General features: G+C 47.4%; 1 protein-coding gene across 3 annotated transcripts; it reads left to right on the top strand.

Moving 5' to 3' along the window:
- Positions 1–75: 75 nt before the first annotated feature.
- Positions 76–23,810, top strand: PRXL2A (peroxiredoxin like 2A). Of its 3 annotated transcripts, none has more exons than XM_010387305.2 (6): positions 76–241; positions 11,397–11,576; positions 13,352–13,443; positions 16,811–16,951; positions 18,277–18,441; positions 22,800–23,810. In XM_010387305.2, the coding sequence occupies exons 2-6, from the start codon at positions 11,399–11,401 to the stop codon at positions 22,911–22,913; spliced, it is 690 nt and encodes a 229-aa protein (XP_010385607.1). In that variant the 5' UTR covers positions 76–241; positions 11,397–11,398; the 3' UTR covers positions 22,914–23,810. The 3 variants fall into 3 exon arrangements, with proteins under 3 accessions (XP_010385607.1, XP_010385606.1, XP_030796876.1); XM_010387304.2 differs by having other exon boundaries at positions 81–241; positions 11,414–11,576; XM_030941016.1 differs by lacking the exon at positions 76–241 and adding an exon at positions 5,517–5,739.
- The last annotated feature ends 2,446 nt before the right edge of the window (positions 23,811–26,256 follow it).

Raw genomic sequence — 26,256 nt, 5'->3', positions numbered from 1 at the left:
CGGGCTGGGAGACCGCGGCCAGGAGGTCGGCGAGGCGGGGGCGGGCCCGGAGCTCCTCCCACGGGGGGGCGGGGCGGGTCACATGGCGGTGGCGCGGTGGCGCGGCGGCGTGCGAGGGAGCGCAGGCTCGAAGCTGCGCAGGCGCGGGGCCCGCCCCTGGGACCCTCGGGGCCGGGCGGTTTGGCCCCTCAGCGCCCGGGCGTCGGGGCGGGAGAAGGCCAAAAGAAGAGAGGCACTTGAGGTGGGTGCTGCGCGCGGGGCTCCGCGAGGCATGTGATGTCTGTAGGCGGGGCCTGTCGCGGCGTAAGCGGGGAAACTGAGGCAGGGCTGGCGGCGCGCGGTAGGGTGGGTGCTGGGCTGGTGAGGCGCGCCCCTCCGGCTCGCGTCAACTTTCCTAGGAACCACCGCAGCGCTGGCGCTCCCTCCGAGGACGACGTCCTTTCCGCCACCCTGCGCGGCGGCCGGTGGAAAAACCCTGCGCACGGGCGTCGGAGACCCGGGACCCGGCGCTGCTGCGGCGGGCTAGGGGCCCCTCTGTCCCCGCCCCCGAGCCTTGAGTGACGCCGGTGGCGCCGATCTTGGTGAATTGTTGGGACAAGGAACAGAGGAGAGGGCTCTGCCCTGGAGCGTGAGCCTGGGGGTGGCCCGGCTGGACCAGCCCCAGATGTGGACCCGGCAGTCCTCGTCCTCGTCTCTGTGCCCACTTAGGGTCGTGTCTTTTAAGAGGGCACGGTTTCTAGCGTCGTTCAGCGTTTGAGAGACACCTGTTCCCCCTCTTTCCCAAGAGTCACAAACACCTGACTTTAAATTAGGTAGAGCCCAGTTGTAAACTTAACAACCCTGCTGAGGTCTAGGAATGAAAAGATAGATGTACAATCTGCCCCCAGGGTTGTTGCTGGGGCGGGAGGTGAAGGCGCAGGTGGAGATGGTTAGAGGCAAAGGAAGGGAAATTAAGGCCCAGCAGGACCAGGGCTGTGGGAAGGAGGCGCACCCGGGAGTCCACTGTCGGACCGGGGTTCACAGCTGCTCCTGCGCCTCTTTTTCTTACCATACCATGCTGTCTCCACAGCCCAGCAACCCAGAACTCAGCTTTTTTTTTGTTTTATTTTAATGTATTTTCCTTTGAACCTGGCAGGTGGTTTTTTAAAAAGAAAATAATCAGGATTTGGTTTGAAAAGCAGTGTGAAGGAGTCAGCTTGAATAGTCTTGAATGCTCTTGCTTGGGCCCAGCTTTGGAGAATGAGGATTGGGATTTCGGCTGCAAACCCCGACTCCTTACCATACTCATTCATCAGAAAACTTCATTTTGGGTACAAATAACGTTTTGAGGGTAATCATTGCTCTAGAAATAAAGAAGAATTATACATCGTATTTATTGCATTTTTTGTGAGGTACTTCACAAGGCACCTCCTATACATTTAATCATTTGATTCTTGCAACTCTGTAGAAGGTAATTAAGCATTCCCATTTTACTGATGCAGAACAGTTCCTTGTCCAGGTTTATACAGCTTGCAAGAATTATTAAAGTTAGGTATTAGTTGTTCTTGGTGTGGACCTTTCCTATATTCCCCTCTTTTATAAGAGCATGTCGTTTAGTTGAGACCTTCTGCATTACTCCTGAAGGGGTACAAAAGACATTTCTGATGATTGTCTAATCTTGTGTCATTTAAATGGTGCTCAGAAAGTTTGGATAGGACTGGAACTCTAGGGCTCAAGCCCCGGGCTCTGTCCCTATCTAATAAGTAAGGCTGCTGGGCGCGGTGGCTCAAGCCTGTAATCACAGCACTTTGGGAGGCCGAGGCGGGCAGATCACAAGGTCAGGAGATTGAGACCATCCTGGCTAACACAGTGAAACCCCGTCTCTACTAAAAAATACAAAAAATTAGGCATGGTGGCAGGCGTCTGTAGTCCCAGGTACTCGGGAGGCTGAGGCAGGAGATTGGCGTGAACCCTGGAGGCGGAGCTTGCAGTGAGCTGAGATGGAGCCACTGCACTCCAGACTGGGAGAGCGAGATTCCGTCTCAAAAAAAAAAAAAAAGAAGGCAGCTATTCTGCCAGTTGGATTCTTGCCTCTTTGTGAAATGTTGAGCAGAAGCTCCAGGTTTTCTGCTGCTGCTTGTGTGGCAAGAACCATCCCGAGGTGCTGTGCAGGGAGCCAGCCTCACCTCTGAGCTTAGTGGCCTCTGGCACAGGGAAATTACAGCTGGGCAGTGCCCTTTGCCTTCTCTGGCGCTGCTAGTGCAGGAGGCAGTTTTGGCTACTACAGGAATAGCATGGAGCGGGAAGGGGCTGAGACAAGTCAGTGTTCCCATCAGACCAAGTTCAGTATTTTGTGTCTGTCCTGCTTCAGATATCCTGTCTTTATAGGGGCATGAGTGAATCTGAGCCCTGCGAAGGAGAGAAAGATAATGCTGCTTTGCAGTACTCTAGTGCATTGCTGCATTGCAAATTGCCCTTCTTATACAATCTTTTTGACAACTCTTTAAGGTGCCCTTGTTTTTAAGAAGACACTGAGGTTCAGAGGGATAAAATAACTCTCAAAGAGAGAAAACCCAGGATTTTTGGCTTTTAACCCAGTGTCTTCTGTGGTATTGCCTTGCCTTCCTATCCACACCCATGTAACTTGATGGAGCCCAGACAGGAGGTTGTGCAAGTGAGATTAGAATGGCTTGCTCTTTGGGGGGCCGCTACAGCTTGAGGAAACAAGAGGACATAATCAGCTACTGGAAAACCCTGAGATACGCCCAAGAGTGAGGAATGTGGGGGCTGGTGCTGCTTTCAGCATCTATTCAGAGGTTTCTGAATCTGGCATTTGAGAGTAGGGCTGGGCCAGAACCAGGCAGATACACACCCCAAGGAGCAGGGCTGAGAGTTGGAGACTGAGACAAGTAGGTGAGAGCTCATTGCAAGTGACTAGTTTTGTGGTGTTTGAAGACAAGGATGGGTGGAAGGGCATCTGTTGCTCGTAAGGCTCTGTGTGCCTGCATCATCAGTCTGCTAGACAGGGATGGACAGAGTCTTGTTCCTGTGGGGAGAAGAGGTGCAGAATAACTTCTCAGCGGAGACTAGGCAACGAGACCCTTAAGACATTTGGCTTTGGATTTTAAGATGCTTACCAAGGATTGGGCTTGGGAGAGGCTGATGTTCTCTCCAGGCAGCAGATTTCCCAGGCCCTGTTTAGGGGCAGTCTTGCTCTTAGCTTGCCTGAGGCCAGTGAACAGGCTTCAAGACCTGCAGGGCCCCACTTCCTGAGCCCGGACTCCTATGCTGTTCTAGCCTTAGAGGCCACTGGCCTGTGGTTGGCTGCCCAGGACTCATCGTGTCCGATACAGGATAAACAGTTATGGACTGGAAGTTGGGAGACCCAGACCTGAGTCCCAGCGCAGCCACTGACAACCTGTTCTTCCCATGTGACCTTGGACTAGCCAGCTCCTTCTCTGAGCTTTAGTTTCTCCATTTGCTCAGTAAAATGGAGCTGAATGAGAGCTTTGAGGGAAGGAGAGGGGAACAGAGGAGATCAGAGAAGGAAGATGAAGCATCCTTTCAAGCCTTGTTCACTGAGGGCCTGAGGCAAGGAGGCCCATGTGCACTCTTAGTTTTTTGTCTCCCTCAGCACCCTTTCTTGCTTCTCCCCTGTCTCTGCCTCAGGCCCGCTCATTCTGAAGAGGGAGGATTCCCTGGGTGGGGCTGGGCTGGGCAGGTGTACCCTTGATGTTTAGAATATGATGCTGTCTCTACTTGTTTCAGACATGAATTAACTCACCCAGTGCTGATACTTTGTTTCATTAAGACTATCAGTTCCTGCCCAGAGGCAGCTCCTGGAACAGTCAGGAGTTAGGCCCCGGGAAGGAGGCAATGTGAATGTGCACACCAGCAGGAGAACAGTGGTGGCAGGGCTTCCCATGGCTTTCTGGACATCAGATCCCTGTAGTTGCAGTCCCATGGTACTTTAGAGTCTTTGGATGTCAGAGCTAAGACAGCCTCATATAATTTTGAGTTCCTTCCTCTGTCTATACAGGTGATGAGATCCAGGCCCCGAGTTGTCTTCATAGCTTAAGTCAGATTGCCCTGCTAGTGAGCAGGAGAATAAGGACCCAGCCTAAGGTTACCTAAGTCCCAAGCTAGAGTGTTTTCTTTAATGTCAAGCTAGCCCTGTCCAAAATTACCTTTCATACTGAGCTGAAATTGGAATTGAGTAGCTATAAGTTCCAAGTCTGCCACACTGTGGAATTCTAAGAGTAGAATTCAGATCATTTCATTAACATTTAATGCCTGGTAATTACCGGGATCTGTGTTGAGTGCTGGGGATGTAGAAATGAAGACGACAACACATTGTGCCACCATATTGTGGAGACAGACATGTAAATAAATAAAATTTACAAAATCCATTTGTGCATTGTGCAGGGTTATGGGTGTGTGCGCACACACATGCATGCTATAGAAGAGGTGAGTGAGCAGTCAGTTGTCGGGGCTTTCAGGAAAGGGTTTGGAGAGGAAGTGTTATGTGCGCTGGGCCTTATGAATAAGTAGGCATTTACGTGGTTGGCATGGGTGGGGGGGGCATGCCAGGCAAAGGAAACAACATGAACAACACTTGCACAGGGAGTGGTCTGAAAAGGGTGCTGCAGGGGCAGAGGTGAGGCCTGAATGGTGAGCTGAAGCCAAGCTGTGGAGGGCACCATCGGCTGGCATGCTGAGGAGTTAGTGAGAGCCTGAACGCAAGGCAAGGATGTAATCAGGTTGGGGTGTGCTGGGATCGCCGTGACTACGGCATGGAAAATAAACTATAGAGGACCAGACTAGAACCAGCCAGGTTCAGTTCTGTGGTTCTTGAAATAGGCTAGGGACAGAGTTACAGGGTCCTGGGTTTGGACAGCAGCAGTGAGGTCAAGAAGAGGATGGGTAGCAGATACATTTTACAAGACGGACAGAACCTCCTGAGTTGATGTGGGCAGTGAAGGCAAATGAACAGTAAAATGTGAATCCCCGCCCCCGCCCCACCCCACCCTGAATCTACTGAGCCATGGAACTCCAGCAGAGAAGTAGACTTTAGTTTTGGATGTGGTACAACAGAGATACCTACAAAATCCCCAAGTGGAAACTTTGGGTCAGAATAGCAATGGGAACTTGGAAGTCAATAACAAAGTGGTGGGTGAAGTGCTGGAAGGAGAAGTCACCCAGGAAGGGAGTGTGGGTTGAGGGAAGCCACTGATGTGGCAGAAAAGGAAGGGAAAGCAAAGGGAGGTAAAGAATAGACAGCAGGTGAGGGACCTCAGAGGTGCCAGCTGACTTTCCAGGCTGGGGGTGAGAAATGGGACAAGGGAACAGGCTGCATAAGGAGCCACAGAGAAAGGGACATCTTTTATTTGCACTAGTGTGACATGTGGGCTGTGTGCAGGCTTTGCTTCTTTAGTCTGCACTGGATAGCAGAGAAGGAGTCTGGTGGCACTTGGGAAATGTTATAATCTGCATGACTGCAAATGACTCAAAGCTTTGCTCAACTTTTTGAAGGGCTAGGGGGCCATGGCAGCTTTCCACTTAGATGTTTTCTGGAGACTGGCTGTTGGCAGCTGAAGGAGCCCCAGGGTTTCTGGGTGGCCTGGTTCTGCCTGTGGAGTGACTGAGCCTAGGGACCTAGTCCCGCCTCCAGCCTTCCCCTTGCTGCCTGCCCAGGCCCGCCTGCTCACCCCTGGGTATGCTTCTTTGTCAGGAGAAGCAGAGGTGTGGACGCTGTGGATGGTGAGTACCTTGTTCCCAAGTTTGAAGTGTCCGAGGTTGGGGGTAGGAGACCATGTGAGGAGGGGAGTTGCCTTGTATAGGGAAAAGACAGGGTCTCAAAGCTGGAAACTGAAATTGGGGGTAGGGGTGGTGGTGAGGAACCTAGAATGTTCTGACTCCAAAGTGACCTGTTTTTGTTAGACTCATAGGATGTCACTGGGGATCATTAGGAACCTCCTCACGGAGTTGAAAATAAAAAATGGGACCTGGGGAGGAATTGACTCAGCTTAGCTTAGGGAGCCCCACTGGGTCTCCTCCTCTTGCCCCCGTGTTCAGACCAGAGCTGCCACTCTGAGCTACCACAGCTGTTGTTTGTTTGTGGCTTTATCCTGCTTCATCTTCTGTGGGAGAGGGTGGATGAGATAAGCCCAGCAGTGGGGAAATGAATGCTACAGCTGTGTCAGGTGGGGGCTGGCTCTTCTGTAAACAACCCTGCTATTCTGTTCCAGAGAAACTGACCCTTTCCTTAATAGATGGGGGACAGAAAGGAGGAGGAAAGAGAAGGAACATCTGGTATATGGTAAATTTCCATTAGAGTAAACATGGTTTGACTGTACATGATGACTGAAAAAATAAGGTGATTTTAAAAAGTTCTCTTTAAGACAAAGGGAATCATACTCCTGGATCTCCAGGACCCACTTCTTTCTTTTTTCTTTGTTAATCAACAGTTATAGCAGATGTAAACCCACTTCTGAATGTGTGAGGAGGAAAGGTAGTCTTTCAAGCTTTGGAGTCCTATTCCTGTTGACTCGGGTCCAGGTTATGGTACCGCTGCCTGCTGGCTCTGTGACACAGGGGAAGTTACTGAACTCTGAACCTCAGCGTTAGCTGCTAAACAGGATAATCTTTCCATCACAAGACTATTGAGTGAATGAAATTAGGCCATTACTGACTGGCTTCTAAGACCACTGACTGCAGAGGTAGGAAGGATTGCTGGCCTGCATACCTCTGCAATCTTACAGGACCATGTGAAAATGCATCGTTTCTGTTTAGAAATTGAAGTTCCTTTGATTGTCCTTTTTTGTGCCTAGTGATAATTGTGATTTCAGAATTCAGGGTCTGCTCACTGTGCAGCAAGTCACAGTAGTACATGCTTCAAGACATGCCAGGATGGGAGTTGCTTTGTAGCCCAGGGGACTTGGGTAAGAGGCTAGGCCTGTGTGCTCGCCAGTTATTCCTGAAAGTGAATTTTCTGTGCTGCTCTCTGGCACAAAACTGGGCTGCTAGAGGCCCGCTGGGTGCGTTCGGTCCATGGAGAGGCCTGACGCTCACCACTGCTCCTGATAACACTCTCAGCATGGTGCTGCAGTGCCTGAGGATGGGGTCCACCGCCCCAGAGGACTGATTCTCTGCTCACACTTCCAGGATCACAGTGGGAGGTTGGAAGGCAGCACTTCTGGGGATTTTGCGGACTGGATCTTGTACCCAGCCCTTGAACTTGAGGTATGGAGATGGGGGCTTTGGAACATAGAAGTTTGAGTTCTCAGGGTTCCTTTAGTACTGACACCTGCCCCAGTCAGCCTGCTGTCTCCCAGCTTAGCTGGCCCCATCCCAACGTAGCCTGTCCATGCTGCCTCCTGTGTCCTACACCAGCTCCAAAGCCACTTCCTTCTGGGTGCATCTGTGGCTACCCAGACTGGCTGTCATTCCTGCACCACCATAGCCTCATGCCCATACCTTGCCCAAGCTGCCTCACCTTCGCACTTGATTTTTTTGTTATTTGTGTGCCAGGTCCATATTTTCTTGAGGATTGTGTATCATTTTATGTCCTCCCAAATCATCATTTATTGAACAGATCAGTGCTGAATAAATGTTTGGAAATAAATGTTGGGTCTAGTTGAATTGAATTCCCTTGTGCCTAGGAGCAAACATGCCAAACGCCCATCACTGGGCAGTGGGAAGGTGGAGGCTGTTTGCCTCTGAGTGCGGCAGGGGTGTGTTGGAAAAACGTGGAGCTGACTGTGAGGGGCCCTGGACTATCTAAATGCACTGATGTGTCCTAGGAGTCAGAGGGAGTCCATTTGTGGGGTGGATGTAAGCTGGTCTTTGTATTCTGACATAGAAATGCCCATCAAATCTGTGATCAGAGACCATTCCGTGTGCCCCTGAGTCATACACACAAGTCAGAAATCCAGAAACGTTTTGGAAATGCATAAAGGTACAGAAGTTGTTCCAGGCTCTGGGAAATTTCTTATTTACAGCAAGAGATAAGAGCTGTGGTTTTCCTCCTAATTGTTCTGTGAACTATAATCCAATAATGCGTAACTTGCCAAATTAAAGAATTGGAAACAGGCCTGTGTCAGATTCTTTCCTGTTTGTCCCAAGAACTTTGGTTGTCCGTAAGCCATTGTCTTTGTCATTCAATTCTGTTGAATACCTTTCAGCATGCACTTGTGGTGAGCCTGCTTTGTACCAGATGTGCGCTGTGCTAGGCATGAGAGATTCAGAGATAAACTGCAGAATGTCCCCAAAGGAGAGAAATCTGACAGGTCCAAACTGGTGTGTCAAGCACATCAGGAGAAATGTGGGTGACGTTTGGACACAGAACTGAGGAGGGGGTGAATCAACACCTCTTGGGGGTAGAAGTGGGAGGCTGAAAGTAGGGAGCTGGCAGAACATCAGGGAAGCCTTCTTAAAGAGGCCTTTGAGTCGTGAAGCACAGAATGAAATAGGATATTCCAGGCAGAGGGGTAGAGATGTGTGCATGTCTGTAATGTTCTGTTCTCAGGGTCTTGGCGGAGGGCCCAGCTCTCCAGGGCCAGACCGCCCTCGTGACTTGACTTTATTCTAGCGGCTGATGGCCAACCAAGCACGAAGTCCTGAATTCTTTGCTCTAACACAATGCTTCTCAAACTTTAATGTGCTTATGAATTAATTGTCTGCCAGTCTGACTAAAAGGCAGTGTGAGATTCCTTAGTTCGAAGGTGGGGGTTGAGATTCTGTGTTTGTAGGTGGTGCCATTTATGGGTTACATTTTGAATAGTGGGTAGTAAGAAACTCTTCTTTCTCAGCACAGGTCCTTCATGTCAGACACACCATAACAGCACCCCCTTCCCCAACACACACAGGCACTGATTTTCCCCTTCTTTTTCCTCTTCCCAAGTATATAGATGCCAAATTCCTCTTTCTTAGATGTTGTTTTTGTTTGGTTACCCACCTTACCTGGAACTTCTTTTCTTCTTTTTTTTTCCTTTTTTAAAGACAAGGTCTTGCTCTGTCACCTAGGCTGGAGTTCTGGGCTAAAGTGATCCTCCCACCTCAGCCTCCCAAGTAGCGGAGACCACAGGCATGTGCCACCATGCCTGGCTGATTTTTTATAGACAAGGTCCTCCCATGTTGTCCAAGCTTGTTTCAAACTCCTGGGCTCAAGCAACCCTCTTGCCTCAGCCTCCCAAAATGCTGGGATTACAGGCATGAGCCACTGTTCTCAACCAAGGTTCTCTCTCATTCCTTTAAAAAAAAAAATTTCAGATTCATGGGGTACATATGCATATTTGTTACATGGGTATATTGTGTAGTGATGGAGACTGGGCTTCTAGTGTACCCGTTTTCCAAATAGTGACCCTTATACCTGATAGGTAATTTTCACCCCACCCTGCCCCCCACCCTCCCCTCTTCAGCAGTCCCCAGTGTCTGTTATTTCCATCTTTATGTCCATGTGTACTATTGATTAGCTCCCACTTGTAAATGAGAACATGTGATATTTGATTTTCTGTTTCTGGGTTAGTTCACTTAGGCTGATGGTCTCCATCTCCATCCATGTTGCTGCAAAGGACATGATTTCATTCTTTTTTATGGCTGCCTCTTTTATTTCTTAAATCTGAATTTCCACGTGGCTTCAGTGCTAGTCTGGCCTACCCTTTCCTTCCCAAAGTCACCACCAACTCACTCCCACCCCCACCTCATGCAGTGCACCCCTCACAGCCCCCACCCTTGGCAGTGACATTCGGATTTCCAGGGCCTTTCCTGATCCTTTGGAGATATCCTCTCCTGGCCAAGTCCTGCAGGGGAGACTTGAGTTGGAGGTTCGATGGGCTGGGGTCAGGTGGGCCACACAATTACCCACTCCCAGGCCTATCCCCGGTGATCTAAGCACACAGAAGCAGGCTGGTACTTAGGGAGGAAGGCACCAGGGTATGCCAGAGCTTAGGATGGCGTGAGGACCAAGTGGAAAGATAGATATTGTAAGTGGTTGTTGGGAGAAGGAAGGCTGGAGGTGGGGGTACCTTGTGGGCTTCTTCCAGGAGCTCCCACCCACAGGCACAAGTCTTCCTAGCTGGAGACAGCCTCAGGCACCCAGGCAGAAGTCAGGAACAAGGCTGAATTCTGACAGAACCCGCCTGGAGCTCCATTTCAGTTGCAGGGACCCTTACCTTAATGGAGCTATCTTTTGCCCAGCCTCCTCTGCAGATGCCATAGGACCTCCTCTTTCCTTTTCTTTTTCTTTTTCTTTTTTTTTTTGAGGCTGACTCTTGCTCTGTCACCAGACTGAAGTGCAGTGGCACGATCTCAGCTCACTGCAACCTCTGCCTCCCGGTTTCAGGCGATTCTCCTGCCTCAGCCTCCCGAATAGCTGGGATTACAGGCGTGCGCCACCATGCTCAGCTAATTTTTGTATTTTTAGTAGAGACAGGGTTTTCACTATGTTGGCCAGGATGGTCTTGATCTCCTGACCTCGTGATCCACCCGCCTCGGCCTCCCAAAGTTCTGGGTTTACAGGCATGAGCCACCGTGCCCTGCCAGGACCTCCTCTTTCTGATATAACACCTGCATTTGTTTGGCAGACATCTGTGTAGTTCTGTTCACAGGAGAAAAAAGTCAGATTACTAAACACCAGTGTTTAACAGTGGCCATCAGTGGGTGGTAGCTTCAGAGAGTATTTGCTTTCTTATCAACTATGGTTTCATGTATTTTCTTCATTTACTGTAAGCCTATTTTGTTTTTATAATGAGGGAGAAATAAAGCTCTTCTCAATTGGGATAAATTACTACCTACCTATAATGAATGAGGCCCTGCTGGGCACGGGCTGGGGGCTTGATGGGTAGGGTAGTGGGGGCTTGATGGGTAGGGTATGGTCCCTGTTTTTGGAGGGTCCTCAAACTAAAGAGGAAAGAAGATAGGGGAACAAAACAGTGTGGTTGGTGTTCTAAGTATCCTCTGATCACAGAAGAGAAAGCTGCCCCTACCCAGGCACGTGATCCTGAGCCACCTGGATTGTGAGGGAGAATTAGGCATTGATGAGGAGGGGAATGAGGAAGTAGTCTGCCTACAGGGGACATAGTTCGGCACAGCTCCACAGGAGCTGGGGGCTGCAGCGTTGGGCATGAGAAGAGAGAGCAGCAAGAGAAGCATTTGAGACGGCTGTCCTTTCTCTGTCATCACTGCTGATGCCCTGGTGAGCTCCATGGTGCAGGAACCTCCATGTGTGTGCTGCATCCCCAAGTTCTGATGGCAGCAGGTGCTTAGCAGCCCTTGTCCAGTCTCGCCTCTGACACTGCTGCTCCCCTCCTCTGTCCTGACCTCCTGGTTGGCTGTCCTGCCAGAGCCTTGCCTGGAAGATGAAATTCCAGCTACCCTGTGGGAGCAGTAACGCCTTCTTCCTTCTTCTCAATCTCCAGAAATGTCTTTCCTCCAGGACCCAAGTTTCTTCACCATGGGGATGTGGTCCATTGGTGCAGGAGCCCTGGGGGCTGCTGCCTTGGCGTTGCTGCTTGCCAACACAGACGTGTTTCTGTCCAAGCCCCAGAAAGCAGCACTGGAGTACCTGGAGGATATAGACCTGAAAACACTGGAGAAGGGTAAGTGGTGACCCTTCAGGTCTCAGTACTTTTCCAAGGAGCTGAGACACAGGCTTACTTACTGTTTTCTTTCTAAACTCTCTCCTTTTTTTAATTGAAAAGATAATGTAACAACATTAGGAAAAATTTAATAACAATTTTTAAACTAGCAGTAATTGTATTACCCTAACACAGTAATTTATGTTTTGGCGTATTCCTTTCCATGTGTACATATTACAGAGTTGTGCTTGGCTTGAGTGCTGTTTTATATTTTAGCTTTTCTTATCAAAAGCATTTTTCATTCTCTGTTGTTGTCTCTGTAACTATAATGAGAAATTGCTCCATAATATTTAGTAATAATTACAATCTTTTACTAAACCAGTGCTTCCAGAGTGTATTCTGAGGAATTCCAGGCTTGTGGGATCGTCAAACTAAAAGGAGTTCCTGAGTGAACAAGTATGAGAGACACCTTTTATCCATCCAAGTCCATGCTCCTGATGCTCAGCACAGACATATGCTTTTTAGAATGAGATGTCTGGATTGCTGCTGATTCAGGCATGGCCAGCCCCTCCCTGTGAAGAAGCTGCGGTGTCTGAGGAATCACTTCAAGGTCGCCCGTTAGAGCAAACCTGCCTGTCTCCCTCTTCTGGGGGGACCACTAAGAGTCCATTGTGGACAGCTTAGAGCCACACACTCAAATGTGTTAGCTCTGCCTCCTTGCTGTGTGCTCTCAGTGTTAGAGCTGCAGCATGGTGGGATTTCAGTCATGCCAGTGGTGTGGCAAGAGAGTTGGAGTGGTGAAGGTCTCATTGATGGCATGGTTACCGTGTTAGCCCCCCAGGTGGAAGTCATCGTCATCTGTTTAGTAAGTAAGGAAGCTTGCCAAAGGAAGGCAGGAGATTGTACAGGTTTATAGTAGGTCACCTTAGTAAGGTACTAAGAGAGAGAGACCTGTTAAGCTTTGTTCAATCCAGGGTTTCCCAATCTTACTTATTTGATTACAGACTCTTCTCCTCACCCTCTCACCCACCTGACCCCACTTTTTTTTTCCCCCACATAACATCCACAGGAGTATGGATCCCTCTGGGAAATACTAAAATAATAAGGGCTCATATTTATTGAGCCCTCACCAACTCTGTATTACCAGACATTGTGGTGAGCACTTTTATATTCATCTTTCAATATGCCCTGTAGCCCAAAGTGGAACTACTAGATATTTGCATTTTACAAATGAGGAAGCTGAGGTTCAAAGAGCAAAAATAACTTGCCTAGGGTTACACAACTAGATTCAGACTTAGTTGGACCTTAGAGCTGGGCTTGAACTACAGTACTCTAATACCCCAAAGCATTTTATTCCTAGGCATCTTCTATCCTCCTCTGTTAATAATATTGCAGTTACCATATTTAGGTTAAAAATTTGAGACTCTTTCAGTTTGGACCATGTTTCTGTTCTAAAGGATTATTATACAATATCTGATGACATCGGCAATAGACAAAATGGCCGGTTTTCCAGAAACGTCCCACTTCTGAATGTTCAGGTTGGAAAAAAGATTTTCATGGTGGGAGGGACCTACTGGGTGTATAATAGGATTCTTAAGCTTGGTTAACTTTCCTCAGGAAGGTGAGTATTCGGTCTGTGTTTCCTGTGTGTTTTTCCCCACATGTGAAATGCCTGTCCAGGTCCTCTGCTAGGCCCGGGTCTCTGACCTCAGCTGGACTTAGTGTGGTTCATGAGCTGCTTAGTGATCGGGGCTGGGCCAGGAGGAGATACCGAATTTCCTTTTTTTCTCCCTTAGAACCAAGGACTTTGAAAGCAAAGGAGCTATGGGAAAAAAATGGAGCTGTGATTATGGCCGTGCGGAGGCCAGGCTGTTTCCTGTGTCGAGAGGTGAGTGCAGATGAGATCTATTCAGAGAACGATCCTGGCAAGTAGGGGCCATTGTTTTCTGGCCAGAACCAAGGGCCCGTAAGCCACCTTTAGCCTTTTACCCACATGGTCTGTTCTGTTATTTGCTCTAGGTATTTCTTATGATTTGTGCTCTATTTCTGTTTTTTTTTTTTTTTTTTTAAACAACTCACCCTCTCCTACTGGGGTTAGCAACACATCTGACTTTCCCTTAGTATTCCCAAGCCTTTCACCCTGTGCTATACCTTCTGAGTCCTGGACCATCTTCCAGTTTAATCAGGGGCAGTGACCAGGTCCAATTCCGTGCTTCTGATGCTCAGCACAGACATATGAGGTGCCTGGATTCCTCCTATTCAGGTGTGATCAGTCCCTCCCTGTGATGAAGCTGCAGTGTCAGAGGAAACACTTCAAGGCCACCTATTAGAGCAGATCTGCCTGTCTCTGTCTCCTTGGGGAGCTCCTAGAGTCCATCGTGGACAACTGAGAGCCGCATACTCACATGTTAGCTCTGCCTCCTTGCTGTGCGCTCTCGGCATTGAATCTGTAGCTCAGTGGGATTTTAGTCATGCCAGTAGTGCATATGGCATGAGAGTTTGTTGAAAGTTGGAGCTCACTGACTGGGTGGTCTCCAGGTTGGCCCCTTGAAGGGAAAACATCATCTATTTATGTGTAATGGAGCTTATCAATGGAAGGAAGGAACTGTGATTGTTGAAACACAAAATGCTAGTGTCAGAAGGAACACTGCAAATACTTGGATCTAGCCTTGTCCCTTTGTAGGTGGGCAAACTGAGGACCAGAGTGGTTAGTGGCCTGTTTGTGATCACACAGCCTGTCAGTGGCAGAAGACCCAGATTCTGAAATTACTGCCCTGCCTGGGAGAAAACTGGGAATGACGGTGTTCCTGCTCTTGATACAACTTTGCATCTCAAGCAGTGGCTGTGGCCCTGTCCAAATTGTCATCATCATTCTTCTGGTTCCCTGAGGCACCACCTTTCAGCCTTGCCGATCTCTCCATGCTTGTGTGATTGGGCTGGTGAAGAATCTACTTGCATTGCTGGATACATGTGATGCCTGCAGTACCCTACCCCCAGGGCACTGTGTGCCTGCTATCTCAGTGGGTCCTCACCATAGCCCTTGGAAATATAGCTTGTTGTTTTACTCTCATTTTATTATTCTCATTACAGAGGAGGAAACAGTTACAGAGGTTGTAACAAAGCCACCCTAATTGGGGAGATGTATTAATTTCCTATTGCTGTAACAAATTACCTCAAACTCAATGGCTTTAACCAGCACAGATTTATCTTGTAGTTCTAGAGGTCAGAATTTCAAAGCGGAAACTGATTGCATTCCTTCTGAAGGCTATAGGGGAGAATCCATCTCTTTTGCCTTTTCCAGCTGCTAGAGGTCACCTATGTATATTGGCTTATGGCCCCTTCCTCTATTTTTAAGTCAGCAATGGCTGACAAGTTAGCAACAGCATGGAAGCCTGTTTTGACTTGATTTTTTGGGGCCATTAAAATCCAGAAGGTTCCAAGAGCAACAGCTCTCCCTAATTATAATGTTTTCCTCTGTACTGATCTGTGCCGACATAGAACATTTAGTGGAAACTTATGTTTCCAAAAAGATGGGTGGATGGCAGTCTGAGTTATTTTGAATGGCCTAAATAGCAGGTATGTGACTCAGTTTCCACGTCATGCCTTTGTATAGTGCCACACCGGGAGTAAAGAGCCAGGAAAAGTGAGTAAGACCTTTCATCTCAGCCAGGTGCAGTGGCTCACGCCTATAATCCCAGCACTTTGGAAGGATGAAGTGGGAAGATCAACTTGAGCCAAGGAATTTGAGACCACCCTAGGCAATATAGCGAGACCCTGTTTCTCTTAAAAAAAAAAAAAAAAAAATTAGCCAGGCATGGTGGTGTGCACTTGTAGTCCCAGCTTCTCAGGAGGCCGAGGCAGGAGGATTGCTTGAGCCCAGGAGTTCAGGGCTACAGTGAGCTATGATTGTGCCCCTGTAGCTAGGCAATAGGGCAAGACTAAAAAAAAAAAAAAAAAAAAAAAAAAAAAAAAAGGCCAGGTGCGGTGGCTCACACTTGTACTCCCAGCACTTTGGGAGGCCAAGGCAGGTGGATCACTTGAGGTCAGGAGTTCAAGACCAGCCTGGCCAACATGACAAAACCCCATTTCTGCTAAAAAATACAGAAAATTAGCCAGGTATGGTGGTGCGCCCCATAATCCCAGTTACTTAGGAGGCTGAGGCGTGAGAATCACTTGAATCCAGGATGTGGAGGTTGCATTGAGCTGAGATTGTGCCACTGCATTCCAGCATGGGCGAATAGCATGGGCGACAGAGCAAGACTCCATCTCAAAAAAGACCTTTCATATCACAAAAAGGTGGTTTTTGATTATATCAAACATTGTAGTCCTCTGCTCTAGGGCAAGATTTGCCAGTCACTAAAACTCTTGATAAATATAATCAGTTCTGCCTCATTAGTTGTCTTTTTTCTTACTCTAGAAAACAAATGAAAAATTAAATGTAGTTGCAACCATACAACAGTGTATTTGTATTGGAGATGAGTAGACTGCATTTAAAAGGATTTGCTGCTCGTTCTTTTAATTCTGACACCAAATGTGAAAAAAAATTGAGTTCTTAATGTTGAAGCTTTACCATGACTCATGCAGCTTACCTCATTCATCTAGCTCACAGTTCCTGAGAGTCAAGGGTGTCTACATCTCTCAGCTCAGCTGCATTCTCCCCATTGTCCCCCTTCAAATCTTTCCACCTGGTATTTAGCACCTGTTTTATACCCAGCCATGTTCTAGGCACTGAGGGTTCCAAGAAATGGAAGACATAGTTTCTAACATTAGAAACATTTGGGAATTTAAGAGACAACATTCAACTTAGTGGTAACATGCAGACTTAGTACAGAAAATGTCACCAAACAGGGAAGATAGGATATGCACAGAGAAGCAGGGCTTTACTTCAGGGTGGACTAGCCAGGGAGATCTTTTTAGAACAGGGATACCTTTCCAGAGGGTAGGTTTGAGCTGAAGAGAGAAGGAAGGTTATGGCCAGAGGAGCGTGTGTCTGACTGGGCCCTTGTGTTCGTTTGGTCTAGTGCAGGGAAGGGGCTGGGATATGAGGCAGGAGAGAAGCATTGTGAGCAGGAGGAGAGGTTGTGTTTGGGTATGGCTGCGCCCAGGCTGTGGTTAGGACAGCCATAACAGGAGCCTTGCCTCTGCTTCCCACTGGAGAAGACAAGGAGCCTGGGCTGCGGAGGAAATCTGACACCCTATGTGGAGGCCCACAGCCAGCTGGGACAGATGTCCCTGAACCGTTGTGTCTTCCACAGGAAGCTGCGGATCTGTCCTCCCTGAAAAGCATGTTGGACCAGCTGGGCGTCCCCCTCTATGCAGTGGTAAAGGAGCACATCAGGACCGAAGTGAAGGATTTCCAGCCTTATTTCAAAGGAGAAATCTTCCTGGATGAAAAGGTGTGTGTGCTGGCAGGCTTTTAGACACAGAGTGCTGGGGATTGTGCTCAGCTGTGTGATAGTCGGGTGGCCCAGGCGTGTCTGACCTGGAGCTGGAGGCTGGCCTTCCCTTCAGCTGTCCTGAACGTGCAAGGCCTTTTTTCAGCCCCGTGAGCAGAGCATGATCAGACATTTTAAAGCTGTCCTCTCAGTTACAGACAATTCCTGACCATCTGATGGTTTGACTTATGATATTTCAGCTTTGTGATGGTGCAGAAGTGATAAGCTTTTAGTTTCTACATTTCTTCAAGAACCCATACAGCCATTCTGTTTTTCACATTCAATATTCAATAAACTACATAAGTTATTCAACACTTCATTATAAAACAGGCTTGTGTTACATGATTTTATTCAACTGTAGATTAATGAAAGTGTTCTGAGCATGTTTAAGGTAGTGTAGGCTAAGCTATGAGGTTAGGTGTATTAAATGCATTTCAATATAAGATATTTCAACTTATGTTGGGTTTACAGGGACATAATCCCATTGTAAGTTGAGGAGCATCTGTATTACTTAAGCCTTTCCTGCCGTGTGAACTGGGAGAGTAGGAAATAGCTGAAACTCCAACAGGTCCTCCACTGTTGGGGGCCTAGTGCAAAGCCCCACACCCTGTCCCTTAATTCATTTCTTTCTTTCTCTTCTGCTCCCACCTCTGCAGATGGTAGCACTGTTACCATCCTGTCAGGTGGAAGGCCAGTGAGAAGGTAGAGTCAGAATTGAAAGCTATGGGTGTCACCCTAGGTCAGGCCTACCTTGAGGTCAGAAACTGGACCCAGCAGAGTTCTGTTTCCTTGGCAGTTGAGAATGGACCTGGATTGGCTGGGCATTGTGGCTCATGCCTGTAATCTCAGCACTTTGGGAGGCCGAAGTGGGCAGATCACTTGTGGTCAGGAGTTCAAGACCAGCCTGGCCAACGTGTGAAACCCTGTCTCTACTAAAAATTCAAAAATTAGCTGGGCGTGGTGGCAGGCACTTGTAATCCTAGCTACTTGGGAGGCTGAGGCAAGAGAATCGTTTGAACCTAGGTGGTGGAGATTGCAGTCAGCTGAGATTGCGCCATTGTACTCTAGCCTGGGTGACAGAGCAAGACTCCATCTCAAAAAAAAAAAAAAAAAGAAAAAAGAGTGGACCTGGATGTGGGCAGTGTGTGTGTGTGGGGTGGGAGAGAAGACTGGAACCAGCAGCCTTTTGAGTCTTTGCCTGAGAACCAGTGCTCCGTCGGTGGCCTTTCCTGCTTGAGGAAGGCAGGCATGTAGAGTACTCATATGGGATCTTTCTCACTCCGTAGAAAAAGTTTTATGGTCCACAAAGGCGGAAGATGATGTTTATGGGATTTATCCGTCTGGGAGTGTGGTACAACTTCTTCCGAGCCTGGAACGGAGGCTTCTCTGGAAACCTGGAAGGAGAAGGCTTCATCCTTGGGGGAGTTTTCGTGGTGGGATCAGGAAAGCAGGTGAGTTCTTGGTGTTTACTTGTGGTCTGTAGGTGTCTGTGTCTGTGAGCATGAGACCCCAACCAGAGGCAGGAGTAGGGTTTGACTTTCCCCATTTTGGGTCTCCTAGCCTTCCTTCTAGCAAGCCAGGGAACATGAAGAAGGGAAGGGAAGGGAAGGCAGTTGTTGTTTATCACACATCTTTCTCTGCTAGTACCTCATACTTGAATCTACTCACTCATCAAAGTGACACCATGAGACAGTTTGATCGTTTTTCAGACAAGGAACTTAGAACTGAGAAGGGATGAGCAGCTGCACAAGGAGCACAGCTCATCAGTGGCACTGCTGGGGCCTGAACCCGGGTTTGCTGACTTTAAGTTTTGTTTTCTGTGCTTGAACAAAAGCATAGTTTTATTCTGTTTTTACATTTATTCCCTTGCAGTGTTCCAGGCCACCATGGATGGATGATAGAAAAGAAATAAGAGGAGAAAATAAGGAATAGAACCAGGCCTAATTAGGGGAAGTGGCAAGGAGGTGGCGGGGAGATGATGCTTTTTCCTGTGGGGATCTTGGTGTCAGGGCTGGCCTAGGAAAGGTATCTGACTCCTTTGCAAACAGGCTGTTATTACAGGTCCTGGCTCTGAGGCTCCACAAGCAGCATGGAGCCCTAGGGGAAGGTGTGGAAAGGAGGAATGGGGTCTCTGTAGGCCCAAGAGTCAAGTGGGCAGTTGTTTGTGTCAGAGTCCAGGCAGCCTTGAGCCATGGTGGCTCCCCCGCCCTGGAGGGCAGTGTCAGCAGAGGCCAAGAGGATGTGTAGCAGGAATGGGGCAAAGTGGATGAGGGGGCTGGGCGTGGTGGCTCACACCTGTAACCCCAGCACTTTGGGAGGAGGCCAAGGCAGGCGGATCACTTGAGGCCAGGAGTTCCAGACCAGACCAGACTGGCCAACATGGCAAAATCCCATCTCTACTAAAGAAAAACTTAAAAAATTAGCCGGGTGTAGTGGTGCATGCGCCCATAGTCCCAGCTACTTGGGAGGCTAAGGCAGCAGAATCGCTTGAACCCAGGAGGTGGAGGCTACAGTAAGCTGAGATTGTACCACTGAACTCCAGCTTAGGTGACGGAGCAAGACTCCCTCTCAAAAAAGCAAGTGGATGAGGGAAGGGTATGGGAGAAGGACGTGGAAACTGGTGGCCTGACTTCTAGGCCTGTCTCTGTCAATTTTGAATATGACATTAACGTGTAGAAAGTGTTTTCTTTCTGTAGAAAGATGGGGTTTATCTGCATTGTTGGATCTCACTCTTAATGTTGATAATTACATACTCTTCCCAATTTGGGAGGAATAAAAGGGAACAGAAATCCTTCAAGTTTAAGCTTTCTTTCTTTTTTTTTTTTTTTTTTGAGACGGAATCTCACTGTGTTGCCCAGGCTGGAGTGCAGTGGTGCGATCTCGGCTCACTGCAAGCTCCACCTCCTGGGTTCATGCCATTCTCCTGCCTCAGCCTTCCGAGTAGCTGGGACTATAGGCACCCACCACCACGCCTGGCTAATTTGTTTGTATTTTCAGTAGAGACAGGGTTTCACCATGTTAGCCAGGATGGTCTCCATCTTCTGACCTCGTGATCCACCTGCCTCGGCCTCCCAAAGTGCTGAGATTACAGGCGTGAGCTACCACGCCCGGCCTAAGCTTGATTTCTTACATCTTCCTTTTACAGCTTGGTAACTGATTCGCTTGACTGTATTAGAATTAAACATAAAATGGTGTCTGATTTATCATAAACCTATTTGCTAATTTTCTGGTAAATCTGTCAAAATGTCTTAGTAATAATGGTTACCAATAAGTGCCTGTCTTGTTCTACGTGCTTAAGTACATGATCTCATGTCTTCCTCACAACCAATCTAGGATGTTAGGCATTTTTATTCCCATCTACATATACAGCAGTGGGCCTAGAGATTTAAAATAACTCAGCCAAAGACATAGCTAAGTGGTACAATGGAAATGAAACTTAAGAACTCAAATCTGTCAAACTCCGGAGACCCTGCCCTGTCCTGCCCAGCCCCTAGCCTCTCCTGTCCTGCCTGTCCCCTAGCCTCTCCTTGGAGGTGTTTCCTAGCGACCACTTCCTGATATCCTTATGCTTGGGCAGGCCACTTCCCTAGTGGATTGCCCATCCTCTTCCCACTTGGACACTGTGGGGTTCCTTCCCCTACCTGCCTCTGCCTTCTCATGGCCTCTAGGGCAGGGCTTGGCATGCCTGCCAGCCTTTTCTTGCCTGGTGATGACTCATCTGGTGCTCATGGGCCCTACTGGCACGTTTCTGATGTTGCTAGGTGTGTTTGACTTTGTTGGTATTCCCTGGAGCCCCTGGCCTTCATTCTCCCAGGTGGAAGGTTAACTGGCTAGCTGAACTTCAGGACTTACCTCAGTTCTTGTTGGGTGCAGAGTTATTGTAGTCTAAAATTGGGGTGGTGGGGATTTCCTTTTTTTTATTTTTTATTTTTTATTTTTTGAGACAGAGTTTCTCTCGTTGCCCAGGCTGGAGTGCAATGGCACGATCTCGGCTCACTGCAACCTCCACCCCCAGGTTCAAGCGATTCTCCTGCCTCAGCCTCACAAGTAGCTGGGATTACAGGCACCTGCCACCTTACCCAGCTAATTTTTGTATTTTTAGTAGAGACAGGGTTTCACCATGTTGGCCAGACTGGTCTCAAGCTCCTGACCTCATGTGATCTACCCGCCTCGGCCTCCCAAAGTGCTGGGATTACAGGCGTGAGCCGCCGCACCTGGCCTGAATTTTCTTTTTAATAACAATCTTGAAAGCATTCTTAAAGAAGAAGTAGCTGGGCAACATAGCAAAACCCCATCTCTATAAAGAATAAAAAAGTTTAGCCGGCGTGGTGGCATGCACCTGTAGTCTTGGCTATTTGGGTAGCTGAAGCAGGAGGATTTCTTGAGCACAGGAGTTCAAGGCTGCAATAAGCTATGGTCGCACCACTGAACTACAGCCTCGGAAACAGAGCAAGACCCTATCTCTAAATAAATAAAAAGAGTATTTGCGCTACAGAAAATTTAAAAACAGCAGAATATTAGAAGGTGTGGAAAACCATCCTATGAGCTCAACCACCATGGATAATCCATTGGAACAAAGCTGAGTGAACTTTCCTTTTGTTTTGCTTTGCTTTAGAAAATTATACCTTACTAAACTAGATGTTCTTTTTTCATTTAACAGTATATTGTGAACATTTTCCTATGTCATTATTATATTCTTAGTTTTTTGTTGGTGTTTTTTTTTGTTTTTTTTTTTTAGATGGAGTCTCGCTCTGTCACCCAGGCTGGAGTGCAATGGCATGATCTTGGCTCACTGCACTCCAGCTTCCCAGGTTCAAGGGATTATCCTGCCTCAGCCTCCTGAATAGCTGGGACTAAAGACTTGAGCCACCATACCCGGCTAATTTTTGTATTTTTAGTAGAGACTGAGTTTCACCATGTTGGCCAGGCTGGTCTCGAACTCCTGACCTCAAGTGATCCGCCCACCTCAGCCTCCCAAAGTGCTGAGATTACAGGTGTGAGCCACTGCACCCAGCCTGTTAGTGTTTTTAATGTCTGTATTATGGTTTATTGAGCAAGTAAATATAATTTTCTGATCTTCTTCCCCATAATCACCACAGTGTGCTGGGACTTTTTTTTTTAAAGTCTCTGTAAATAATGACACAGTGTATTTACAGATTTTCTTTTTAAGATGAGCTTCCAGATGTAATGAATCAAAGAACTCTAACAAGGATTCCTTGATGCTGATCTCAAACATGTTATTTTGTCTTTTTTTTTTTTTTCACCACCTCTGACTTTAGATAACTTTGGGGTATCCTGCGTATGGGGTATCACTGTATGAGAAGAAAATGACTTCCAGTTTCTTAGGAGACTAAAGGAAAAAGAGGGTCTCTCTTTTAGATGGTCGTTCAGTGCCTTCCGAAGTCTAACCTCTGAGCTCCACTTCCACACCTTTGGGCCTTTCTGTGTTAGCTTCATTTTTTTTCTCTTCACCTAGTATGTTCTTTTACCTGCTTCTCTACCTGTAAACATCCTGGTTACCCTCCATGCTTTATCATCTGTGAGGCCTTCCCTGCTTGTCCTTGTCGTGCTTTATCGCTTCTGACTTCCTGCTTCTTGAGAGCTGCTGGTACAGGCCAGATAGATGTGGCCTTCCCCGGTCTATCTTCCCTCAAAGACTGAACTCCTTGAGGGCAGGAGCCAGGCCATATTTGGATCTGTGTCCTTTGCTGTTTAAGCAAAAGGCTTGACAGACAGCTGGTCCTCAATGCCTGTCTCATGAACGAGCGATTTAGGATGAGGACTGACATTACCTCTTGTTTCCTTTTAGGGCATTCTTCTCGAGCACCGAGAAAAAGAATTTGGAGACAAAGTAAACCTACTTTCTGTTCTGGAAGCTGCTAAGATGATCAAACCACAGACTTTGGCCTCAGAGAAAAAATGATTGTGTGAAACTGCCCAGCTCAGGGATAACCAGGGGCATTCACCTGTGTTCATGGGATGTGTTGTTTCCACTTGTGTCCCTAAGGAGTGAGAAACCCATTTATACTCTACTCTCAGTATGGATTATTAATCTATTTTAATATTCTGTTTAGGCCCAGTAAGGCAAAATAGCACCAAAACAAGACTGACAAAAATCTGAAAAACTAATGAGGATTATTAAGCTAAAACCTGGAAAATACGAGGCTTAAAATTGACTGCCGGGCTGGGTGCAGTGGCTCACACCTGTAATCCCAGCACTTTGGGAGGCCAAGGTGAGCAGGTCACTTGAGTTTGGGAGTTCAAGACCAGCCTGGGCAACATGGTGAAACCCCATCGCTACTAAAAATACAAAAATCAGCTGGGTGTGGTGGCTGGCACCTGTAGTCCCAGCTACTCGGGAGGCTGAGGCAGGAGAATCACTTGAACTTGGGAGGTAGAGGTTGCAGTGAACCAAGATCACGCCACTGCACTCCAGCCTGGGTGACTGAGACTCCATCTCAAAAAAAAAAAAAAAAAAATTGGTTGCTGTGCCTCATTACAAATGCATATGGTGTTTGAGTGCTGTTGTTTGAAATTATTTTTCTTTTTGGGTCTTCAAAAATCCAAGAAAAGTTGATGATTGACTTGAAGATTACAGAATTTAAGGTTTTTTGGCATGTATGTTTTCTATTAATAACTGGTTATACAATGTCGAAGTAATACTTTCATAATAGAATTGACATGCTCCGGGATAGTTTAACAAAGGTAAATTATAAAGTGAAATCTCTCGTTTCATTATCTTCCATTCTAACCTCAGAGATCTGTTTCTCTAGAAGAAGTGACCATCTCTGCCTTTAATAAAATTATGCATCAGAAATCACCTGTATGTACAATATTTTCTGATAAAACTAATAATTATATTTACCATATAATTGGCTGAAAGTAAAAAAAAGTCAGCATTCTCCATGGCTAAGGGGTAAAGTGCCTGGGGGGATTCCTCTGGTTCTAGCTATCTAAGTGGTTTGAAAATGACCAGGAAAAATTCATCCCATCATTCATGTTAGTAATTTTGCTGTCTTTCCTAGAGGAATGACTTTGGAAGTGTTTAAAATTGGCAGCTGTTTTTCTGTTGGTCTTTTAGCCTAATTTGGCAAATCAGAAGAAAGGACATAGAGATGATGAAATATAACTTAATTTCTTAATCTTTTTTGTTTGAATTTTCTCATGTAAGTTTGAGTGACATCATCAAGAGCCACCATGGAGCTTGGCCGCAGGGAGTCTATTCAAGGCATGAAACTGGCCCAGGAGTAGAAAGGTGGGGGTGGAAATAGGAATTAGTGTTTACCCAGGGGAGTGGCCCAGCCAGGAGGAGAGGGCTATCAGTGTTTACCCAGGAAAGCAAGAATGGATACTGACGTTGGACGTAAAGCTGGGAAAGTAGGAGAGCATCGGGATTGAGTATGCAGAGTGAGTTAGGGGTGAGTGGTTTCAGGACTAAGACCCACTAAGACCATGCCTGCATCTGACTTCATGTATCAATGGCTGCACGGAGTATGCACAGGCCCAAAAAGGTCTGGGCTTTTGCAGCATTTGAGGCCACAGCCTTTGGTACTTGCACAGCGTCAGTACCTGTCATCCTGGTACTCCAGCTACTGATAGGTAACTCAATACCTAAACTTACAACTTTAATACCTAAGACACTTGATGCTGAAACAGTTCTCTTGCAACTAAAGAAGAACCTGAGGTCAGGTGTGGTGACTCACGCCTGCAATCCCAACACTTTGGGAGGTCGAGGTAGGCGGATCACTTGAGGTCAGGAGTTCGAGACCAGCCTGGCCAACGTGGTGAAACCCCATCTCTACTAAAAATACAAAATACTAGACAGACAGTGTGGTACCTGCCTGTAATCCCAGCTACTTGGGAGGCTGAGGCAGGAGAATCACTTGAACCTAGGAGGCAGAGGTTGCAGTGAGCCGAGATCATGCCACTGCACTCTAGCTTGGGCAACAGGAGTGAAACTCCATATCAAAAAAAAAAAAAAAAAAAAAAAAAAGCCTGAGAGGACATTGCACCAATGGAGATGCATCAAGAGAAACATTTTTGGGTTTTTTGAGCTCTCACTAGCTTTTTTCCCCTGGGTCTTCACATGCAGTGTGGTCTTCTCTTTCTGGTTAGCATGTCATTTTGGAACGAGCACTGGATTGAGTCATGAGGCATATTCAATTTCTAGTTTACCAGTGTGATACTAAGCAAAGATCTATCTCATTGGCAAAATGGGTGTAATTCCTTCCCGTTCAGGGCTGTTTATAAGTCACTGAGGGAATGGTAAGTATTATGACGCTGCTTCTCAGACTGTAATGTACATACACATCATGTAAGGACCTTATTAAAATGGAGACTTAAAGAAAAAGCTGGACACTAGCTAAAGGCAATAATGACAGATTTTACTCAATAACTACTGCAGGAGAGAGTCCTCGGTGTAGAACTGGGCTTAGCTCCAATCTGTGCAGAGGTGATGGAATTTTAAAGAGGGGAGGGAGGAGGTTCAAATAGAACTAGGGAAGTGGAAAATTACAAAAAGCTGTTAAGGAGATTGGTCAATGTGATTAGGCTATCTTTGTCTACTAACTCTCAAGTTTATCTATTGAAGTTAGGATTCTAGCCTCCTCCTGAGACCAGGAGTCGGCCTTATAATTCCTGATAATTATATGACAAAGGGATGGTTCCCAGAAAAAGTGAGAAACACATTCCTGTGCAGCAGAAGATACATATATCCCTCAAAGGGACAGAAAGGATTTACAATTGTAAATTTTATCAGGTAAGTCCTCTAAGAAGGGAGGGGGCTGGGTGCCATGGTTCATGCCTATAATCCCAACACTTTGGGTGGCCAAGGTGGGTGGATCGTCTGAGGTTAGGGATTCAGGAGCAGCCTGGCCAACATGGTGAAACCCCATCTCTGCTGAAAATACAAAAGTTAGCTGGGTGTGGTAGCGCGCGCCTGTAATCCCAGCTACTCAGGAGGCTGAGGCAGGACAATCTCTTGAACCTGGGAGGCGGAGGGTGCAGTGAGCCGAGATCGCGCCACTGCACTTCAGCCTGGGTGACAGAGCCTGACTCCATCTCAAAAAAACAAGAGGGAGATTAGAAACCTATGATCAGGCAATGGCTGAAACAAATGGTAAATTCTTTTGGCAGCCTTGGGCTTCCCCAGGCAGGGACCCCAAGGGGCCTGGGTTATCCCTGAGACACGGCCTTGAGCTGCTAGAAACTATGCTAGTGATTGTTCAAGTCTCTCAGTGGCCGGGGTGGGCAAAATGGTTTGTGCT

The sequence above is a fragment of the Rhinopithecus roxellana genome, chromosome 11, assembly GCF_007565055.1.
Source record: "Rhinopithecus roxellana isolate Shanxi Qingling chromosome 11, ASM756505v1, whole genome shotgun sequence".
NCBI lineage: Eukaryota > Metazoa > Chordata > Mammalia > Primates > Cercopithecidae > Rhinopithecus > Rhinopithecus roxellana.
The sequence above is the reverse complement of the archived record's forward strand: the minus strand, read 5'-3'. Positions and strand labels throughout refer to the sequence as shown.

Coding starts and splice junctions, on each gene's coding strand:
- PRXL2A (XM_010387304.2), top strand. CDS start 83: ATGGCGGTGGCGCGGTGGCGCGGCGGCGTGCGAGGGAGCGCAGGCTCG. Junction 242..11,413: donor AAAGAAGAGAGGCACTTGAG/GTGGGTGCTGCG, acceptor TCTTTCCTCCAG/GACCCAAGTTTCTTCACCAT. Junction 18,442..22,799: donor TGGTGGGATCAGGAAAGCAG/GTGAGTTCTTGG, acceptor GTTTCCTTTTAG/GGCATTCTTCTCGAGCACCG.